At 41.9% G+C, this 19,214-nt stretch overlaps 1 protein-coding gene across 2 annotated transcripts in view; it reads right to left on the bottom strand.

Annotated features, from left to right (window-relative positions):
• CACNB2 (calcium voltage-gated channel auxiliary subunit beta 2) overlaps positions 1–18,447 on the bottom strand; it is a 195,717-nt gene extending 177,270 nt beyond the window's left edge. For both annotated transcript variants that reach the window (XM_069959030.1, XM_069959031.1), the window contains exon 1: positions 18,138–18,447. In XM_069959030.1, the coding sequence (XP_069815131.1) occupies positions 18,138–18,218 (81 nt within the window). In that variant the 5' untranslated portion in view covers positions 18,219–18,447. The remainder of the gene's footprint in view (positions 1–18,137) is intronic.
• Positions 18,448–19,214: the final 767 nt, after the last annotated feature.

The raw sequence follows: 19,214 nt of genomic DNA, 5'->3' as shown, positions 1-19,214 counted from the left end.
GTCTTCTAGTTCCTGAATATTAATGGCACATTACAATTTATCCTTTGAACACTCTAAAGTTTATATACTGTATAATGTAGCAATTCTAATGAACACGTAAAGGAGCAAAATTCATATAAATGACACGATCTGGCTCTAATTAAACGTGCTCCAAATAAAAAAAACATGCAATTTGGCAAATCCAAAAATTTTTAGAAAAATCTTGGATGACTCAAAATAGTTATCACTACTACTAGCCCTACACAGCCACACGTCTCCTGCCTTATCCATCATGTCCCATACTATACTACTTCTGCAACTACTACTACTACTACTACTACTACTATTACTACTACCCTACACAGCCACACATCTCCTGCCTTATCTATCATGTCCCATACTATACTACTTCTGCAACTACTACTACTACTACTCTACTACTACTTCTACTACCACTACCTCTACTGCTGCTACTACTACTACTACTACTACTACTATTACTACTACTACTGCTACTACTACTACTACCTCTACTACTACTACTACTACTACTACTACTACTACTAGTACCCTACACAGCAGCACATCTCCTGCCTTATCCATCATGTCCCATACTATACTACTACTGCTACAACTACTACTAACACCACTACTACTACTACTACTACTCTACTACCACTACCTCTACTACTACTAGTACCCCTACACAGTCGCACATCTCCTGCCTTATCCATCAGGTCCCATACTATACTACTACAGCTACAACTACTACTAACACCACTAATACTACTACTACTACTACTACTACAACAACCCTATACAGCCACACATCTCCTTCCTTATCCATCATGTTCCATACTATAATACTACTGCTACCACCACTACTACTACTACTACTTACTACTAATACTACTACTACTATTACTACTACTACTACTACTCTACTACCCCACACAGCTGTACATCTCCTGTCTTGTCTATCATATTCCATACTGTTATACTACCACCACCAGCACCACCTCTTCTACTACTACTACCACTGCTACTACTATTACTACTACTACTACTACTATTACTACTACCACCACCACCTCTACTACTACTACTACCACTACTACTACCACCTCACACAGCTGTACATCTCCTCCCTTGTCCATCATGTTCCATACTGTACTACTACTACCACTACCCTACCCAGCCGCACATCTCTTGCCTTTTCCATCATATTCCATAGTGTACTACTACTACTACTACTACTACTACTACCACTACTACCACCACCACCAACAACAACTCTACTACTACTACCCTACACAGCTGTTCATCTCCTGCCTTGTCCATCATGTTCCCATACTGTACTATTACTACTACTACTACTACCACCACCACCACCACCACCACCTCTACTACTACCTCTCTACACATATCATATTCTACTTCTACTACTACCACTTCCACTACTGCTTCTACTACCCCTATACGCCTGCAAATCTCCTGCCCTGTCCATAATGGTGTATCCTACTACGACTATTACTACTAAGGGCCCTATTCCACCGGACGATTATCGGTCAGATTATCGTTAAATCGTTCGAATCTAAACGATAATCGTTCGGTTGAAATGCAGTTAAGGATTAACGACCGAACGAGAAATCGTTGATCGCTTTATAAGACCTGAACCTATTTTTATCGTTGCTCGTTCGCAAAACGTTCGCGTTTTGTTTGCATTGAATAATGCTGCATTTACACGGAAGATTATCGTGCGAATTCGCACGATAACGATCGAGTTTGAACGCTAATCGTACGTGTAATTGCTGCACACGATCAAGCGACTAGCGATAAATCGTTCATTTTGATCATTCAACAAGTTCCCAAATCGTTGTTGATCGTAAGCAAAAAATTCGCAGATCATTTCGTGTAAACAGTCGTTCACCGATTTACCCTATGTGTACAATATATCGTACCGTCTAAACGCTGATCGTTATGAAAAACACATTGTTACTTCAACATAGTTATTCGTACGATCGGGCGAATTATCGTTCCGTGTAAATGTAGCATAAGACGTCGTTCGGTCGTTTGCAGTAGATACGAACGCAATAGCGAAGAAATAGCGAAGAAAAAAAGATTGCAAATATGATCATAAGTAACGATTATCGTTCCATGGAAATGAGTCAACGTTTTCAGGTCTTTCGCAATAGCGGTCGTTTGAGATCGTTAATCGTTAACGATTATGCGAACGATAATCGTCCGGTGGAATAGGGCCCTAATACTACTACTACCCTAGACATGCATACTCAGGGGCAGATTAACGTTACCATAGGCCCGGGGCTGTTCAGTAAGTCTGGGCCCCCCCATCCCACTGTAACTATGGCAACACTAGCGTGGTGTGCATAGTACAGGATAAATAATGTCATGGTTTCCAGATTTTAGCAAAATTGCTGTAAAAAGCAGCAATTTTTTTTGTAAATCATGGCAGAACTATAGCCAGGAGACCATACACTACTGAAAGTAAAAATGTTTTTGGGTGGCCATGGGCCCCCCAACAGCTCTGGGCCCCGGACTACCGCCCGAAACGGCACCTATTATAATCCGCTACTGGGCATACTCCATACTATACTACTACTATCAGCCTATTAGGGTGGTCTGAATCAGACAGCCATTCTCATAAATCGAATCCAAATTAAATTTTGGTAAGTTTGATCTAGTCTGTCGTTGATCTATCAGAAACGATGCCATTGGCTGAAACTTGTATATAAACAGAATACAGCATCCTAAGAAGCGGCAGAAGAGCGACAAGCATTTCCCCCTAAAACAATCAATACTCAGCAAATCACTGAGCTGTGTTCTATTCTGTTCAGTTAAAATTAGATTCAGACAATTGAGATATCGTGTCTATGACAACCAATATGGCTACCGCTGCTGCCCACACAAGGGGTTATACCGGGCTACGTTTCAAGCTCTTTTATGCAGATCAATTTCTCAGTGATACAGAGCCCCAAATGTGTGAAATAATTTTTTTTTTATTCAACAACCAACAAAAAAGTAAATAAATCTACATTTTCAGGTCAAATGCTATTCTCACATACACAGCCCAGTCATGCCCAGAAAATCAATTTTAAAGACTTACCTGATGGTGCATTCAGCGTCATATAAAAATTCTGGAGACAGGTTCTAGTCTAATAGCACTATTTCTAGCCAACATATAGCTTGTATATGGAAGTTTCCACCAGAAGAGGAGATACTGCAGCTTTACGTTTCTACAGTACAACCTAAGGAGCAGCAGCATGGAGGACACTATAGAGCAGCACTGAGCAGTGTATGCTGAGGAACCACAACTGGGTGAGATATTTCATTTACTAGTCTCTGTGTGTGTCTCTCTCTCTCTGCAGATCTCCTCACTTTTCTTCACCTTTCCATAGACATCTGTGGTCAGCATAAAACCTAACATTTTAGTGAGACGAGTATATGAGTTTTGAAGTTGGAGGGACCAAACAGTGATGAAAAGAGAATTTTTCTCTCATAAGATATATTACAAATTATATATCCAAACTAAATGTTGTGGTGTTACCCACTGTGTGAACACATTGATTTGTTGAGAATGACTTAAAGAGGTTTTCCAATAAAAACATACTTGTCTCCTATCCACATGACCCATGTATGTATGTATCCTGGGTATGTATGTGTCCTGTGGATACCTTCTCTACATTCTCTATAGGTCAGATAGCATGATTAAAATAAAATACAAAAATTTTTCATAACTTCATTTAAAAAGTTGCTTACTTCTACTTTTCCCCAGAAGACTGACTTGTATCTGCTCCCCTCTCTCTCTCTCCAGCCGCTGTTCTCTAAGTTCCTCTCCCCCTATCTACTATCTGAGCTGGTCTGCAACCTGCTTCCCTCCCTGCTGCTACCTCTACTACTGAAAGAGTTGAAAGTCTAGCTGAAAAAACTTGAAAACATGTCCTATAAAAAAAAAAAGGTTTTGATCAAGGTCTGAGTTCAGGTCCCAACAGATTGCTAGAATGAGAAGGGAGAGAAGCGCAGGGCTAAGCACTTCTCTCCCCACTTTCTGTGCGCTCTAAGATATGTCAAAAGTTTTTTTAAAGGAACAGAACTTTTCTGTACTGTATGCTAGCAAAAATATTTAAAAAGTTGCTTTATTCTGCTCATTTTCTGCCAGGTGTTTCTATATTCAGACACCACTATTTACAGGAATAGTAGCAGGTTCTGCAGCGCTATCTGCATTGTATCCAGACACCAGCTGGATGTCATATAATATACAGCTATAAAACATTGTGCAGAGATACTGATATAAGGGGAAGGAGAGTGGGTACATCTATGTGCAGGAAGAGAATATACAAGCCCTGAACTTATACCCATCTCCCCTTCTACAATGTAACCGTCCTTGAGCGTGCAGAGACCTTGTGGGCAATGCCATGTGTGCCAAGGAACAGGATGAAAGAGTTCACAGATGGGCCAACAGATTAATGAAGCCGATGAAAGGTTAAATTATAAGACGGGGAAAAAGATTATTACTTATGCTATTGTACTGGAACAGGAAGCTGAGAACTGAGGCCTGGTGCAGATGGGAACAGTATGGCGGTATTACCTATATTCTAAAAAATGCCATAGCATTGCTGCTATAGTGAAGGATAATCTATGATCTGCGGTGTGTACATATATATATATATATATATATATATATATCTACAGCTACCTTCTATGCTGTGTGTATAAGCCTCACTAAAATAGTCAAAGGGTTTCTTTGTTTTCGAAAACCTATTATCAAACACCCCATTCTGGGTTAATATGAAAGGATCCCCACTTCAGAAGTTGTAAAGGGTGTCTCTCACTCTGGGGGATCTGTCTTGTCCTTCATTAGGGACAAGACCACCTATTTATGTAAACTGAGACTGTGTTATACCTACTTTGATCCGTGGTGGCACTGCAGGAATATTTAACACTTAAAGAGGAAGTTCAGCGAAAATCTTTTTATTTCAAATCAACGGGTTTCAGAAAGTTATATAGATTTGTAATTTATTTCTATTTAAAAATATCAAGTCTTACAGTACTTATCAGCTGCTGTATGCCCTGTAGAAAGTGTTGATTACTTTTCAGTCTGATACTGTGCTCTCTGCTGCCACCCCTGTCTGAGACAGGAACTGTCCAGTGTTACAGGTTTTCTATGGGGATTTCCTACTGTTCTGGACGGTTCCTGACATGGACAAAGGTGGCAGTAGAGAGCGCTGTGTCAGACTGGTAAAGAAAACACCACTTCCTGCAGGACATACAGCAGCTGATAAGTATGGAAATACTTGAGATTTTTAAATAGAAGAAATTTACAAATCTATTTAACTTTCTGACACCAGTTGATTTGAAAGAAAAAGATTTTCGCCACGTTCCCCATGGATGACAGCTAATTGCTTGGGTTCAACTCCTACAGAGGGAGTAATGTACTGTTTGAGGGGTGGTGCAGTTCTTGGAGGAAAGCAGCTACAGTTTTCTAATCCTCATAACCCCTTTAAGAAACATTAAAGAGCAGAGCTCACCTTTACAGGCTTGAGGAAAAAACTATCAGGAAGATTTATCAATCATGGTGTAAAGTGAGACTGGCTCAGTTGCCCCTAGAAACCAATCAGATTCCACCTTTCATTTTCCAAAGAGTCTGTGAGGAATGAAAGGTGGAATCTGATTGGTTGCTAGGGGCAACTCAGCCAGTTTCACTTTACACCATGTTTGATAAATCTCCCCCATAGTATACGCTCCGGCCGGGATCCCTAGTGGCCGCAGTAAGAACCGACATGTCAGTTTTGTGCGGCCGCTATTCATTGAATGATGGTGATGCAATAGTAAATTGGGATGCGGGTGTACACGGATGGACCTGCATCCCAATTCAATAAAAAAGAAGTTTATCAGTACCATCCGGGATAATCTTCACTGACACTGCCCGTTCTGTGACACAGCCAGGTCAAAGAACGACTGGTGTCTTACGCTGTGTGAACCCAGTCTAAAGTTGGTGAAGAAATAAAAACTTACTTGACACCAATCTCAAGCTTTCAAGTACTTATCAGCTGCTGTATGTGCTACAGGTGGTGGTGTTTTCTTTCCAGTCTGACACAGTGCTCTCTGCTGCCACCTCTGTCCATGTCAGGAACTGTCCAGAGCAGTAGCAAATCCCCATGTGAAACCTCTCCAGCTCTGGACACTTCCTGACATGAACAGCAGTGGCAGCAGAGAGCACTGTGTCAGACTGGAAAGAATCACCACTTCCTGCAGGATCTGTATATCTGTATATCTATCTAATGCCAGCTGGTTTTAAAATAATAATAATAATAATAATAATTTATTATTATTATTATTATTATTATTATTATTATTATTATCTGGAGTACCCCTTTAACATGTGTTTGACACATAAGGTTTGCAGCCTATTTTCTCAGTGGTCATGTGACGTATTCCTGGCATCACCACTCATGGATGGAAGCCATGATGCCAGGAGTACAGCAGGTGACCACTGAGGCTATTCAATGGCTGTAAATATCTTGTGCCAGCCAGTTATATAGAAAGCCCTCTGAGAAAGCTATGGGGTAAAACCCGCTGGGGTTCTTGCTTGTCCGCTTGTCAATGATTACAATGACTTGCCTGCTTGTCAATGAAATTGTACAGGGGATCATTGCAGGATCGTACAGTTCAATATCAATTGGTTTTGTTATTTTATTGAACATCGGGGCAAGTTCTTAAAACCCACAAAATCCCTTTAAATGTGAAAAACCCTTTTAAAGTATGCTAGATAACTGGCATATATGATTTGCAGGTTGCTATGGAGATAACACATAACACCACACTGTGCAGCATTAAACATGGCGGTATCCTCCCGGCCTCTGACACATCATATACATTCACTTATATTTATGTTCTCTATCACACCATTAATCTCCATTTGTAAAAACGCTGCAGTGAACTAGTTTGGTCTGCTTCAGCTACTGGATCGTAGAAAATGTAGACAACATGAAATAGTTCTGTCTTCAAAAATTCTTTGTTTGCTTTGGCAACTGGTGCACTTGTTATGCAGGGAGCTCCATAGACGTTGCAGATCCCTCCAGTGCTGAGGGCAGAACGCACCTAGTCACTGCCAGGATACTGGATTATCTGATGCCAAGGAGCCTCTAGATACATTGCCCAAAGTATCTGCTCATCCATGGGGTAAAGAAAGCCATACAAGAGTCATCAAATACCGAAAACACAAGTGTCTGTAGATAACAAACATATAGGTAAAGGAGGATTCTCATTAAGATGCCCCTTTATAAATCAATGGGGTTATCCAGCGTTAAAAAAAAAAAAAACATGGCCTGTAACGGCAAGAGTAGTGGATGGCGTAAACCGTACCAGGAAGGGGAGTCTAAGGGGCCGTGGGTCATCACCAGAGCCAGCTGCAAGGTGGGTTGGATTTGCTACCCCTGGCTTGGCTTGCTAGCAGAAGGCGAGGTGCTTGTAGGCAGGAAGGCAGAAGGAATCAGGGCTTGAACAAGGGCAGCAATCACTGGCTGGAACCACAGGTAGCAGGAACAACGGAAAGGAACCATGTGCAGGAATCATGGGAAGGAACCACAGGTAGGAATCACAGGCAGCTTGGACCACACACTATGGTAGCTTGTAGAGGCTCCAACGGGGAAAGTCAGGGCAGGACATTATAGGGCAGTGCATTGTGCTAATTTAACAATTAAGGGCCCCTTCTGACCCATGGATCGAATGGCGCCCGCGGCCCGGTTCCCGTGTATGGCGCCGTTCTATCCATGGATCATGGGGCCGGCCCGCCCCCAGTGGGAGGGAATTCCCTCCCCTTTATGACGCGACTCCATTGATTCTAAAGGAGCCGTGTCATAGAGGGGAGGGGATGGTACATCCTCTTTAAAATCTGCCCCATTAAAGGAGAAGTCCAGCAAAAATTTTTATTAAAGTATTGTTTTGGCCCCCAAAAGTTATACATATTACCAATATTACACTTATTACGGGAAATGCTTATAAATTTTTTTTCCCCTGCACTTACTACTGCATCAAGGTTTTACTTCCTGGATAAAATGGTGATGTCACTTCCTGGATAACATGGTGATGTCACTTCCTGGATAACATGGTGATGTCACTTCCTGGATAAAATGGTGATGTCACGACCCGACTCCCAGAGCTGTGCGGGCTGTGGCTGCTGGAGAGGATGATGGCAGAGGGATGTTCAGTGTCCCTCCAGTGCCCTGTGTCCCTCAGTGTCCCCCTTCCCATCATCCTCTCCAGCAGCCACAGCCCGCACAGCTCTGGGAGTCGGGTCGTGACATCACCATTTTATCCAGGAAGTGACATCACCATGTTATCCAGGAAGTGACATCACCATGTTATCCAGGAAGTGACATCACCATGTTATCCAGGAAGCGACATCACCATGTTATCCAGGAAGCGACATCACCATGTTATCCAGGAAGCGACATCACTATGTTATCCTGAAAGTGACATCACCATGTTATCCAGAAAGTGACATCACCATGTTATCCAGGAAGTGACATCACCATTTTATCCAGGAAGTGACATCACCACTTTATCCAGGAAGTGAAGTCTTGATGCAGTAGTAAGTGCAGGGAAAAAAAGCACTTTATAAGCATTTCCTGTAATAAGTGTATTTGGTGATGTGTATAACTTTTGGGGGGCAATACAATACCTTAATAAAAATTTTAGCTGGACCTCTCATTTAAATCTGTAAAAGCCAGCGCATGTGCCCTAGGAGGCCGGGATGCGTGCGCTAGCCGGGCACTTCAGGGTGTCATTGACATAATTAGAGGTTAACTGCAAACCACACCTGAACTGGAAGAGCTGTGCTGTCTCTGGAAGAAAGTGGCCATGTTTTTCAAACACTGGATAACCCCTTTAAATGGTCAACAAGCCAGGCATAAATCAGTAGCACACATCAATAAAAGAAACTTTGTACAATATCATGTTTTTTGTTTTAAATCTTGTTTCTCTTTCCCTCCTGCCCCTTGCTGAATTTTCTTCTATTTCAGCTTACTGAGGGATCAAGTTACATACTGCCCATGACTTTGATGAAAAATACTTAGGCGTAAAAATGTATTGATTTGTCAGTGGAGTAAGAGGAAGATTTATCAAGATTGGTCTTCAAGAATCCCCCACTAGGGCACGGGATTTCTGGATTGATGTAGACTCACATCGTTTCTGGGGTATCCTGTCACGTGTCGTCAGTAAAATCTATGCCGGCTCTTAACTGGCATAGAAGTCATCAACAATGTATGCCTGCATGCAAGTATAAATTGTGATAAACACATCACTCACTGAGGCCATGCCCCCCCATTCCTCACTCTATCTGCCTCCCAGCGTAGACGTCAAAAAGTCACAAAAGTTATTTTTGCAGATATGAACTTGCATCACAGAAACCACAGCAGTATAATCCGCCAATGCACATCTGGCCACTCACTTACATTCTTACAGATCCACTCCCAAAGTAGAATGTCCACCACCAATATACAATAATTATGATATTTCCATGTGGGGAAAGATACCAGTATATGTAGGTAGCCGCGAGTGTTTATGCTGCTGTATACTTCGTGCCAAAGGCTATGTTCACGCAGCGTAAATTAACGGCTGTTGTTTTTACCCGACTGCGCATGTACGCCTGAAACGAGAAATACGCGCATATGGGCTAGTCGTGAAACTACGGCTGTTGTTTAAATTAGCTTCCTAGCATCTTTCTAAGCGGGGTGACATAGGTCATTTACTTGAAATACTGCGCCCAGCCAGAGAAACCACTCAGAACATTTTTTTACATTAAAATCAAGTTTAATTTGGCAGATATAAGTTTTACATTCGCCACCGCATTGAAATCCACGGCCGTTGTTGGAGCATTACCGGCCGGAAATAATTGACATGTTCATTTTTCATGGGGCGTTTAAACAACGTCCGTTGTCTGATACGTAGTGTGCATTGTACAACCGTAGTTCGTATATATTGCAGCCAAGTTTATAAACCTCAAAACAACGGCCGTAGTTTTGCGGCGAGGACTACGGCCGTTGTTTTACGTAGTGTGAACATAGCTATAGGGTGTATTACTTCTCATTGGCATATGGCAACTATGTATCTAAGCATTGTCCGGGCCGCCCCTCCCACTACTCCCTGTGCCCCTCCCACTACTCCCTGTGCCCCTCCCACTGCTCCCTGCTCTCTGTCTCTTTGTGTTATAGCACAGGCAGCGAGCGGGGAACGAGGGGGAAGCGAGCGATAACCTGACAAGTCACGCTCTCTTCCCCACAATATTGTGCCATGCAACACGGCCTTAAGTTTCTGGAGAATTTTTAACTATTTTATGCACTCCTCTATCTTTTTCTGCATAATACCCATACAAGTCTATGGAGAAGGGAGGGGTGAAGGTGAAATCAGAGTCAGACAGAGAGATGTAGAGAGTCTGCAAAGAAACTACTCAATAGCTTATTGTAAGGATTAGATCTCATCCCACTGCTCTACAATGTCCTTCATGCTGCTGCTGCTTAGATATATAGGGGAGAGTGATGCCCTTCTCTGTGTGTGTAGTGTACAGGAGACATCATAAAGACTATGCTCCACCAAGTTTATATAATGTGCCACTTCTTATGTACACATATAGGGGGAGATTTATCAAACATGGTGCAAAGTGAAACTGGCTCAGTTGCCCCTAGTAACCAATCAGATTCCACCTTTCATTCCTCACAGACTCTTTAGAAAATGAAAGGTGGAATCTGATTGGTTGCTAGGGGCAACTGAGCCAGTTTCACTGTTCACCATGTTTGATAAATCTTCCCCATAGAACAGCATCTCCTCTCAAGTTACCTAAAACAATAAGTATATACGCTATAGAACGGCATAGGCCATACAATTCCAGTGGCCGTTACAGGAGATGAAAAAATGATGAACATGTATCTCATGAATATTAGCAGGAACATGTTCAGTCATGTATTTTTGGGCCCCTTGAAAAGCATTAACACCGCTCTGGAAGCCCACACACTGGACTACGATGCGGATACAGAATGTAGAATACAGAATGTTACTGCACAGACTCTTAACACTTGTAGCTCACAACCTGTTGCTAAACACTTGACATCCATTTAATAGGTTTCTATAAGAAAGGTCCAAAAGTGAGTGCCTGAATGTCAGCGACCTGACATTGTGTGTCCCATTGCGCAGTGAGGTGCGTCGGCGGTGTGAGCTATGGTTATAGTTTAGGTTTATTGGTTTGGGCACAGAGGCAACAATGGTGGCTGCTATGCTGAGAATTATAAGTGATGGGGGTTCACTTATAATCTACAACCTGTAAAGAGACTTGACTATCTGTTTCCTAGATTATGTCCTCTTATTGGACATTTTGGCTAGAACTGTATGTAGTCAATATAGAATGTAAAAGTTATTTTTTTAAGTGCGATATTGAGAATAACATGAATATAGTATATAATTGAGCACAATGGTCACATACTGTATAGTATATCACTGCTGTTCTGTGCTATGGCATCATCCTGTCTAGTATATCACTGCTGTTCTGTGCTACGGCATCATCCTGTATAGTATATTACTGCTGTTCTGTGCTATGGCATCATAGTGTATAGTATATCACTGCTTTTCTGTGCTATGGCATCATACTGTATAGTATATCACTGCTGTTCTGTGCTATGGCATCATACTGTATAGTGTATCACTGCTGTTCTGTGCTATGGCATCATCCTGTATAGTGTATCACTGCTGTTCTGTGCTATGGCATCATACTGTATAGTATATCACTGCTGTTCTGTGCTGTGGCATCATAGTGTATAGTATATCACTGCTATTCTGTGCTATGGCATCATACTGTATACTATATCACTGTTGTTCTGTGCTGTGACATCAGGTACCTACAAGACCCCATGAGAGAGATCTATCTCTGCACTCCCTGCAACCAACCATGGAAACTAGAGATGAGCGAACCTGGAGCATGCTTGAGTCGATCCGAACCCGAACTTTCGGCATTTGATTAGCGGTGGCTGCTGAACTTGGATAAAGCCCTAAGGCTATGTGGAAATCATGGATATAGTCATTGGCTGTATCCATGTTTTCCAGACAACCTTAGAGCTTTATCCAAGTTCAGCAGCCACCGCTAATCAAATGCCGAAAGTTCGGGTTCGGATCGACTCGAACCCGAACCCAGTTCGCTCATCTCTAATGGTAACCTACAAATGTGCATCAGCTGCAACATCTGTGGATAAATGTGGTGCAGACGCCGTATGTAACCTGTATCCTTTATGTCCAGCTGTATCTTATCTTGTATGTGGGCTAGAGGTTTCCTTTCCATTGTACAATTTCCCCAATAAAATTCTCCTGTTGCTCTAAAATTGCTCTAATCACTTACATAGATCATCCTTACATCACACATAGATCATTACATCACACATGGATAATCCTTACATCACACATAGATCATTACATCACACATGGATAATCCTTACATCACACATAGATCATTACATCACAGATGGATAATCCTTACATCACACATAGATCATTACATCACACATGGATAATCCTTACATCACACATAGATCATTACATCACACATGGATAATCCTTACATCACACATAGATCATTACATCACACATGGATAATCCTTACATCACACATAGATCATTAAATCACACATGGATAATCCTTACATCACACATAGATCATTACATCACACATGGATAATGCTTACATCACACATAGATCATTACATCACACATGGATAATCCTTACATCACACATAGATCATTACATCACACATGGATAATCCTTACATCACACATAGATCATTACATCACACATGGATAATGCTTACATCACACATAGATCATTACATCACACATGGATAATCCTTACATCACACATAGATCATTACATCACACATGGATAATCCTTACATCACACATAGATCATTACATCACACACATAGTTTTATTTGATACAAGCAACAACGTCTTTATGTTTCTTTTTTTCTCAACAAGTGTATTAGATGGACACAACAGATCAATGCAAAGGACAGGAAGATAGATAGATATATAAATACATGAAAGATAGATAGATAGATAGATAGATAGATAGATAGATAGATAGATAGATAGATGATAGATAGATAGATAGATAGATAGATAGATAGATAGATAGATAGGAGATAGAGAGATAGGAGATAGATAGATAGGAGATAGATAGATAGGAGATAGATAGGAGGTAGATAGATAGGAGATAGATAGGAGGTAGATAGATAGATAGATAGATAGATAGATAGATAGATAGATAGGAGATAGAGAGATAGGAGATAGATAGATAGGAGATAGATAGATAGGAGATAGATAGGAGGTAGATAGATAGATAGATAGGTAGATAGATAGATAGATAGATAGATAGATAGATAGATAGATAGATAGATAGATAGATAGATAGATAGATAAGAGATATATGTGATAGCCCACAGGCAGGTTCACCCTGGGATATGGTTGCGCTCCGTACATTATAGCATACATGATGTTTAGTTAAACCGTTCTGCAGCCTACAGATAACGTCTCATGTGATAGTTGCCATGCCGACAATTCAATTTGTTCTGGCAGTGAAGACAAATAATTTAAAAGAAATCTCATAGTACATAGTGTAAGTTCTGTGCACGCATCAATAGAGAGGCCCAACAATGCAGCAATTCACAGCTCTCCCTATGTATAGGTATTCTCTCTCTCTCTTCTCTCTCTCCTCTCTCTCTCTCCCCCCTCTCTCTTTCTCTCTCTCTCTCTCTCTCTCTCTCTCCTCTCTCTCTTTCTCTCTCTCTCTCCCCCCTCTCTCTTTCTCTCTCTCTCTCTCTCTCTCTCTCTCCTCTCTCTCTCTCTCTCTCTCCCCTCTCTCTTTCTCTCTCTCTCCTCTCTCTCTCTCTCTCTCTCTCCCCCCTCTCTCTCTTTTCTCTCTCTTTCTCTAATTGTTCTCGCTCTATACACAGAAATGTCACCAGGATGGCGGTATATTATCAGCAGTTGTTTCTATTTGCTGCCAGTCACTTGACCTATAATACTTCTCTGTTGGAGTGAGCACTGCCATAACTTTCCAGAGAATTACAATGGGATGGTATCTAATCCCTGACTAGTGGGTATACGTCGACTCCCAGGTGTAACTTAAGGCCCTATTCCATGGAACGATTATCGGCCGTTACGGACGATAATTGTCCCGTGGAATAGAAGGCAACGATCAGCCAACATCGTTCATGTCGGCTGATCATTTCGTCGTTTGTCTTTCAAACATGTTGAAAGACAAAGGACTCATACAACAGCGATCTGCTGCCGTCGCTCCGTGGAATAGGAGCAGGGGCAGCAGACCCCCACTATCCTCTATGGGCTGCCCGGACGATCTAGCAATCACCCAAGCAGCTCCCCTTGCCCCCTTCCCGGACTCACCAGCTCGTTGCTGCTGCGTGGAATAGTGGTGGCAGTGAGCGGGGAATGAGGAGCAAATGAGCACTGATAGCGCTCGTTTGCTTCGCAAAGTCAGGCCATGGAATAGGGGCTTTAGTATGGGAATATATAATTTTAAATTTGCCTTTCTGTGTGAGTTCCCAATGGTCACTGTATTTTACAGGTTAAGGCCATGTTCACACAACGTATTAGACCGGCTGTTCCGTCACCCGGCCGGGTCACGGAACGGCCGGTCTCTGCCCGGATTATCCCAGACGGTGATCTTTCCAGCCGCAGAGCTCTGATGCAGGCGCATCAGCGCACGCCCGCATCAGAGCTTCCCCCTGCACACTATGAAGCAAGTGAACGGACAACTGAAATTTCAGTTATTTGTGGCGCTGCACGGGATCCCGTCCGGAGGGTATACGATGTGTGTACGCTCCGGCCGGGATCCCATAGAACAAGAGGCAATGTTCCACACTGCATAAAGTACGGCCGTTGTTGCCGATGGCAACAACGGCCGTACTTTTACGTAGTGTAAACATAGCCCAAAAATGGCAGTATAATAGTTTCAGGTTAATAGCAGGAAGTTGCCTGTCAGGGATGGAGACTCAACTGAAAGGACAGTAGAAGATCTTAAGACATAGTGATGATAGTACAGTACGCTTAGAGAGTCTCAGTCTCAGTGGTCCTGTGCAAACTGGGTCATGTAATGTAACAGCTCTAATACTGGATTCATACAGCAAAATCTGCATCCACGTACTGTACAATGTAAGAGAATAAGGATTTTACAAACAAAGGAATTGTCCCGCCATCTATAACTATCCCTGTATAATCCTGTTTACTAGGTCTCCCATTGGTCAGACTATCCAGTGTCCATGGGTCTATATACCTGAGTACAGTGCTCAGCTGTATCCAGCAGCCCCATATACAATGAATGAAATGGAAATGTGCCTGCAAGACCACCACTCCATTCCAACAGGAGGCTTGGGATCCCTATACTTAAAGAAGTACTCCAAGAAAAAATAACTTGTTCCCTATCCACAGGATAGGGGATAAGCAAGAGGTTGCAGGGGGTCGGACCTCCATACCCCCAGCCATCTCCATATCCTTTGTTTTTAATACAGATAGCTTTATTCATGCATATGGAGCCATCAGAAAGACGTCTCTCTCTCAAGCGACTCCATCAAAAATGAATGGAGCGGGTCACATGTCCTACCCGTGGCTCTATTCGAAACAAAGGAGATGTGGGCCGATACGGAGAATGCCAGGGGGTATGGAGGTCATGCCCCCCGCAGTCTCTTAGGGTCCATTTACACAGAAAGATTATCTGACAGATTATCTACCAAAGATTTAAAGCCAAAGCCAGGAATGGGTTTGAAAAGAGGAAAAATCTCAGGCTTTCCTTCATGACCTGATCTCGGTTTATAGTCTGTTTCTGGCTTTGGCTTCAAATCTTTGGAAGATAATCTGTCAGACAATCTTTCTGTGTAAATGGACCCTTACTTAGCTCCTAGGGGACAAGTGATATTTTCTTGGAATACCCCTTTAAGCACACATTTCGGCACTGTTCCAGTCACTGTCTATGTGACTTCTGAGTATAGCCAAGTTCATAACTTGCCAATTTTCAGAAGTGTCATTGACTGTGACTGGCGCGTTGGCTCCTGGTCTTGTGATTGAGATTTGCCATGTAGACCTAGCCTAATACCAAAAAAGCTAACACAAATCAGATCATATGTTCTTTTTGGGTCTAATATGACTCAGGCCTATCCTAGGCTCTGTTTACTATCTAGTGGTTTGCATTGTGTTACTGCAACTCAGCTTCAGAAAAAAATCCCTTTAAAAGGGGTAATAGACACTTTTCACGGAAAAAAATGGTTTTAATTGATTTTATTCACATTTTTATATGCTTGTTTTTTTATTTTAATGATTATTTTTTAATACTGTTCCAACACTTCCACTTCAGATGGGTTGAATTTATGGAAGCATGTTTTATTTTTGTATACATCACATGACTGTACTTTTTTTTTACATTTATAAATTAGCAATATCACCAATACAGTAAAAGATAAATAAAATAAAAATTAATAATAATAATAATAATAATAATAATAATACAATTATAAATAATACAATAATACAAATTCTAAAAACAATAAAAATGAATAAAAGATCTGCGCACGACTGTATTTCATACATCATCTATTCTATACCATCTCACAGCACCTGAGATAAACCATCAAGGACCACATTTTAAAGGCTAACTCTTACCCAATTTACCCCTTTATGGTGCGTTCACACCTACAGGATCTGCAGCTGATTTTCTGCAGCAGATTTCAGTTAAATAACTGAACACAGCATCAGATTTGATGCTGTGTTCAGTTATTTAACTGAAATCTGCTGCAGAAAATCAGCTGCAGATCCTGTAGGTGTGAACGCACCCTTAAGGAGTCTTATCACTTTATGCGCAGGATATCAATAAGAAACTACTAAAATATCTGACTGATGAGATCCACGGTGGCCTAAGCATCCGCTCAATAATCAATAGGACACCCAAGGAGCAACACCAGTGATCAAAGCCCAACTGATCAGATATTTATGACTTATTCTATTGATACTATAAGTTACTTGGGTCAAATATATCCCTGCGCTGTAGAGAAGTGATGGATCCTTAGAGCTCTCAGACAAGCAGACAGACAGGGCTCCTGTGTACTGGATGCTTTTGCAAGCTGTGCAGAATGGAAAAGTGTTCCCAGACATATACAGGTGGCAGATGCATTCCCTATATTCTCCTTATATCCGGGGTAGGGAACCTTGTCTCTCCAGCTGCTGCAAAACTACAACTCCCATCATGCCTGGACAGCCAAAGCTTTAGCTACACCTGCCTTATATCATTAAAGGATCTGACTGGATAGTCTTAGGTGGCTTGAAACTGATGTAAAGAGATTGAAAAATAGAACGACTGACATAAAATTTCATAATAATAATACTACTAATAATATAGTAAATAATAATAATAATATAGATAATGTAAATAATAATAATAATAATAATAATAATAATAACAACAGATAATGACAGATGGAATAATAAACTGATCAGCCAGGACTGATGAAGATTGATAAGAATCAATAACAATAAAAATTTAACTATTTGTTTTTAAACAATAACCTCTTGGATTTAAACTGTCACTCAGAGTTCCATACTGTCTCCTGCTATATGGGCACATGTCATCTCACACCTAGAATGGATGAATTCCCTGCATGACTGAAACTATATTTAGACAAACCTGGTCCTGGAGTTTTCAGTCTCCTCCAAAGCTCCATATATGACAAATGCCTCTAGAACAATCACTGGTATCCACTATGTATTCACTGAGGACACTGTGATTTTCTTATATCATGGATGTGACCTGACACCATCAGTGACAGCTTCTCTATACACTGAGCTGAAGCAACAGGTGGTTGTGGTACTACAAGTCCCAACTTCCTCTAACACCCTCATCATCCTGCGCCATTGGAAACTTAGGCAACTTTGCAACAACTCCAGAAAGACTACAAGTCCCCAGATGACCCATCTGGGAGTTGTAGTTCTGCATAAGCTCAATGATAGAATACAGTAAAACAATGCAAACATGGATGGATGCTGCATAGCATCCTATATATATACTAAACATATGACTATACAAAGATGATCTCTACCTGTATAGTAGGATTCTCCAGTACATCCATGTGGATCTCCTGTGAGGCTGAGGGGGTCTTGGACATGTTGTTTTGGACCATTGGAAAAAAGATTATGAAAGAAAAAAGTAAAGAGCAAAAAAAAGAGGAAAAATACAAATAATAAGAGATTGGATTCTGCACTAAGCAGAAGCTTCTTCTACATCCAAGCAGCCTGGTCTTGTTATATTGCCTGATATGGTAGCATGGTAGTGGCAGGATCAGTCCCAGGATGGCTGCTGCTTGCTTTCCTCTCCAGATCCACTTCACTCTCTGTGACTTGTATGTAGCTAGAGGAGCTCACAGCTGAGCCACCTCCCAGGCAGGCTGAAGACATAGAGGAGGAGGAGGAGGAGGGGTTACCCTGCCTGAGCATTACACACAGCACTGAGCTGAGACATGCACTAAGGTGGGGTGTCAGCAGAACCCCCATGTCTTCATCCAAACTCTCCCTACAGCCCTGCATGCACCCCCCCCCCCCCCCCCCACACACACACCACTCTCCAACATTGTATCCATGACGCATGTGCACTGATAGAAAGCAGAATACAATGTAATAAAAGGAGATTTCAGCACCCACTGCTCTTCATCAGGGAGAAGAGGAGCATTATTCATGAGAATGACCATGACTGCATGGAGCCATCTATCACAGAGGAGGCCAAAACCCATCAGGGTGTCATTACACGCAGGAGGTTTTCACATTAGACACAAGAAGTCATAGATTGATGGGTTTAAAGTGCTGGGGGGTCAGAGATGAAATCATGCGGAGAAGAGGAGGAATGCTGTGGGATGTTGCAACTTTTGGGTTGCGGCTTAAATAAACTGAGAATTGTGAATCTACTGTGTTTGGAGTTCTGCAGAAGTGATGTATGGGGGGGGGGGGGGGGGAGATGTCAGATGTGTCAAGAGGCTGCACCGTAAGGCTATGTTCACACTATGTAAGTTCTGTGGAAACAACGGCTGTGGTTTCTACGGAACTTACGTAGTGCTGCAGGCTGAAGGGATCCCTAGCGTCGCCGTAGAAAACTGACATGTCAGTTTCCTACAGCCGCTATTTGG

Source organism: Dendropsophus ebraccatus, chromosome 2 (genome assembly GCF_027789765.1).
Source record: "Dendropsophus ebraccatus isolate aDenEbr1 chromosome 2, aDenEbr1.pat, whole genome shotgun sequence".
In the NCBI taxonomy this organism is placed as follows: Eukaryota; Metazoa; Chordata; class Amphibia; order Anura; family Hylidae; genus Dendropsophus; species Dendropsophus ebraccatus.
Note: the sequence above shows the minus strand (reverse complement) of the source record. Positions and strands in the feature narration are given on the sequence as shown.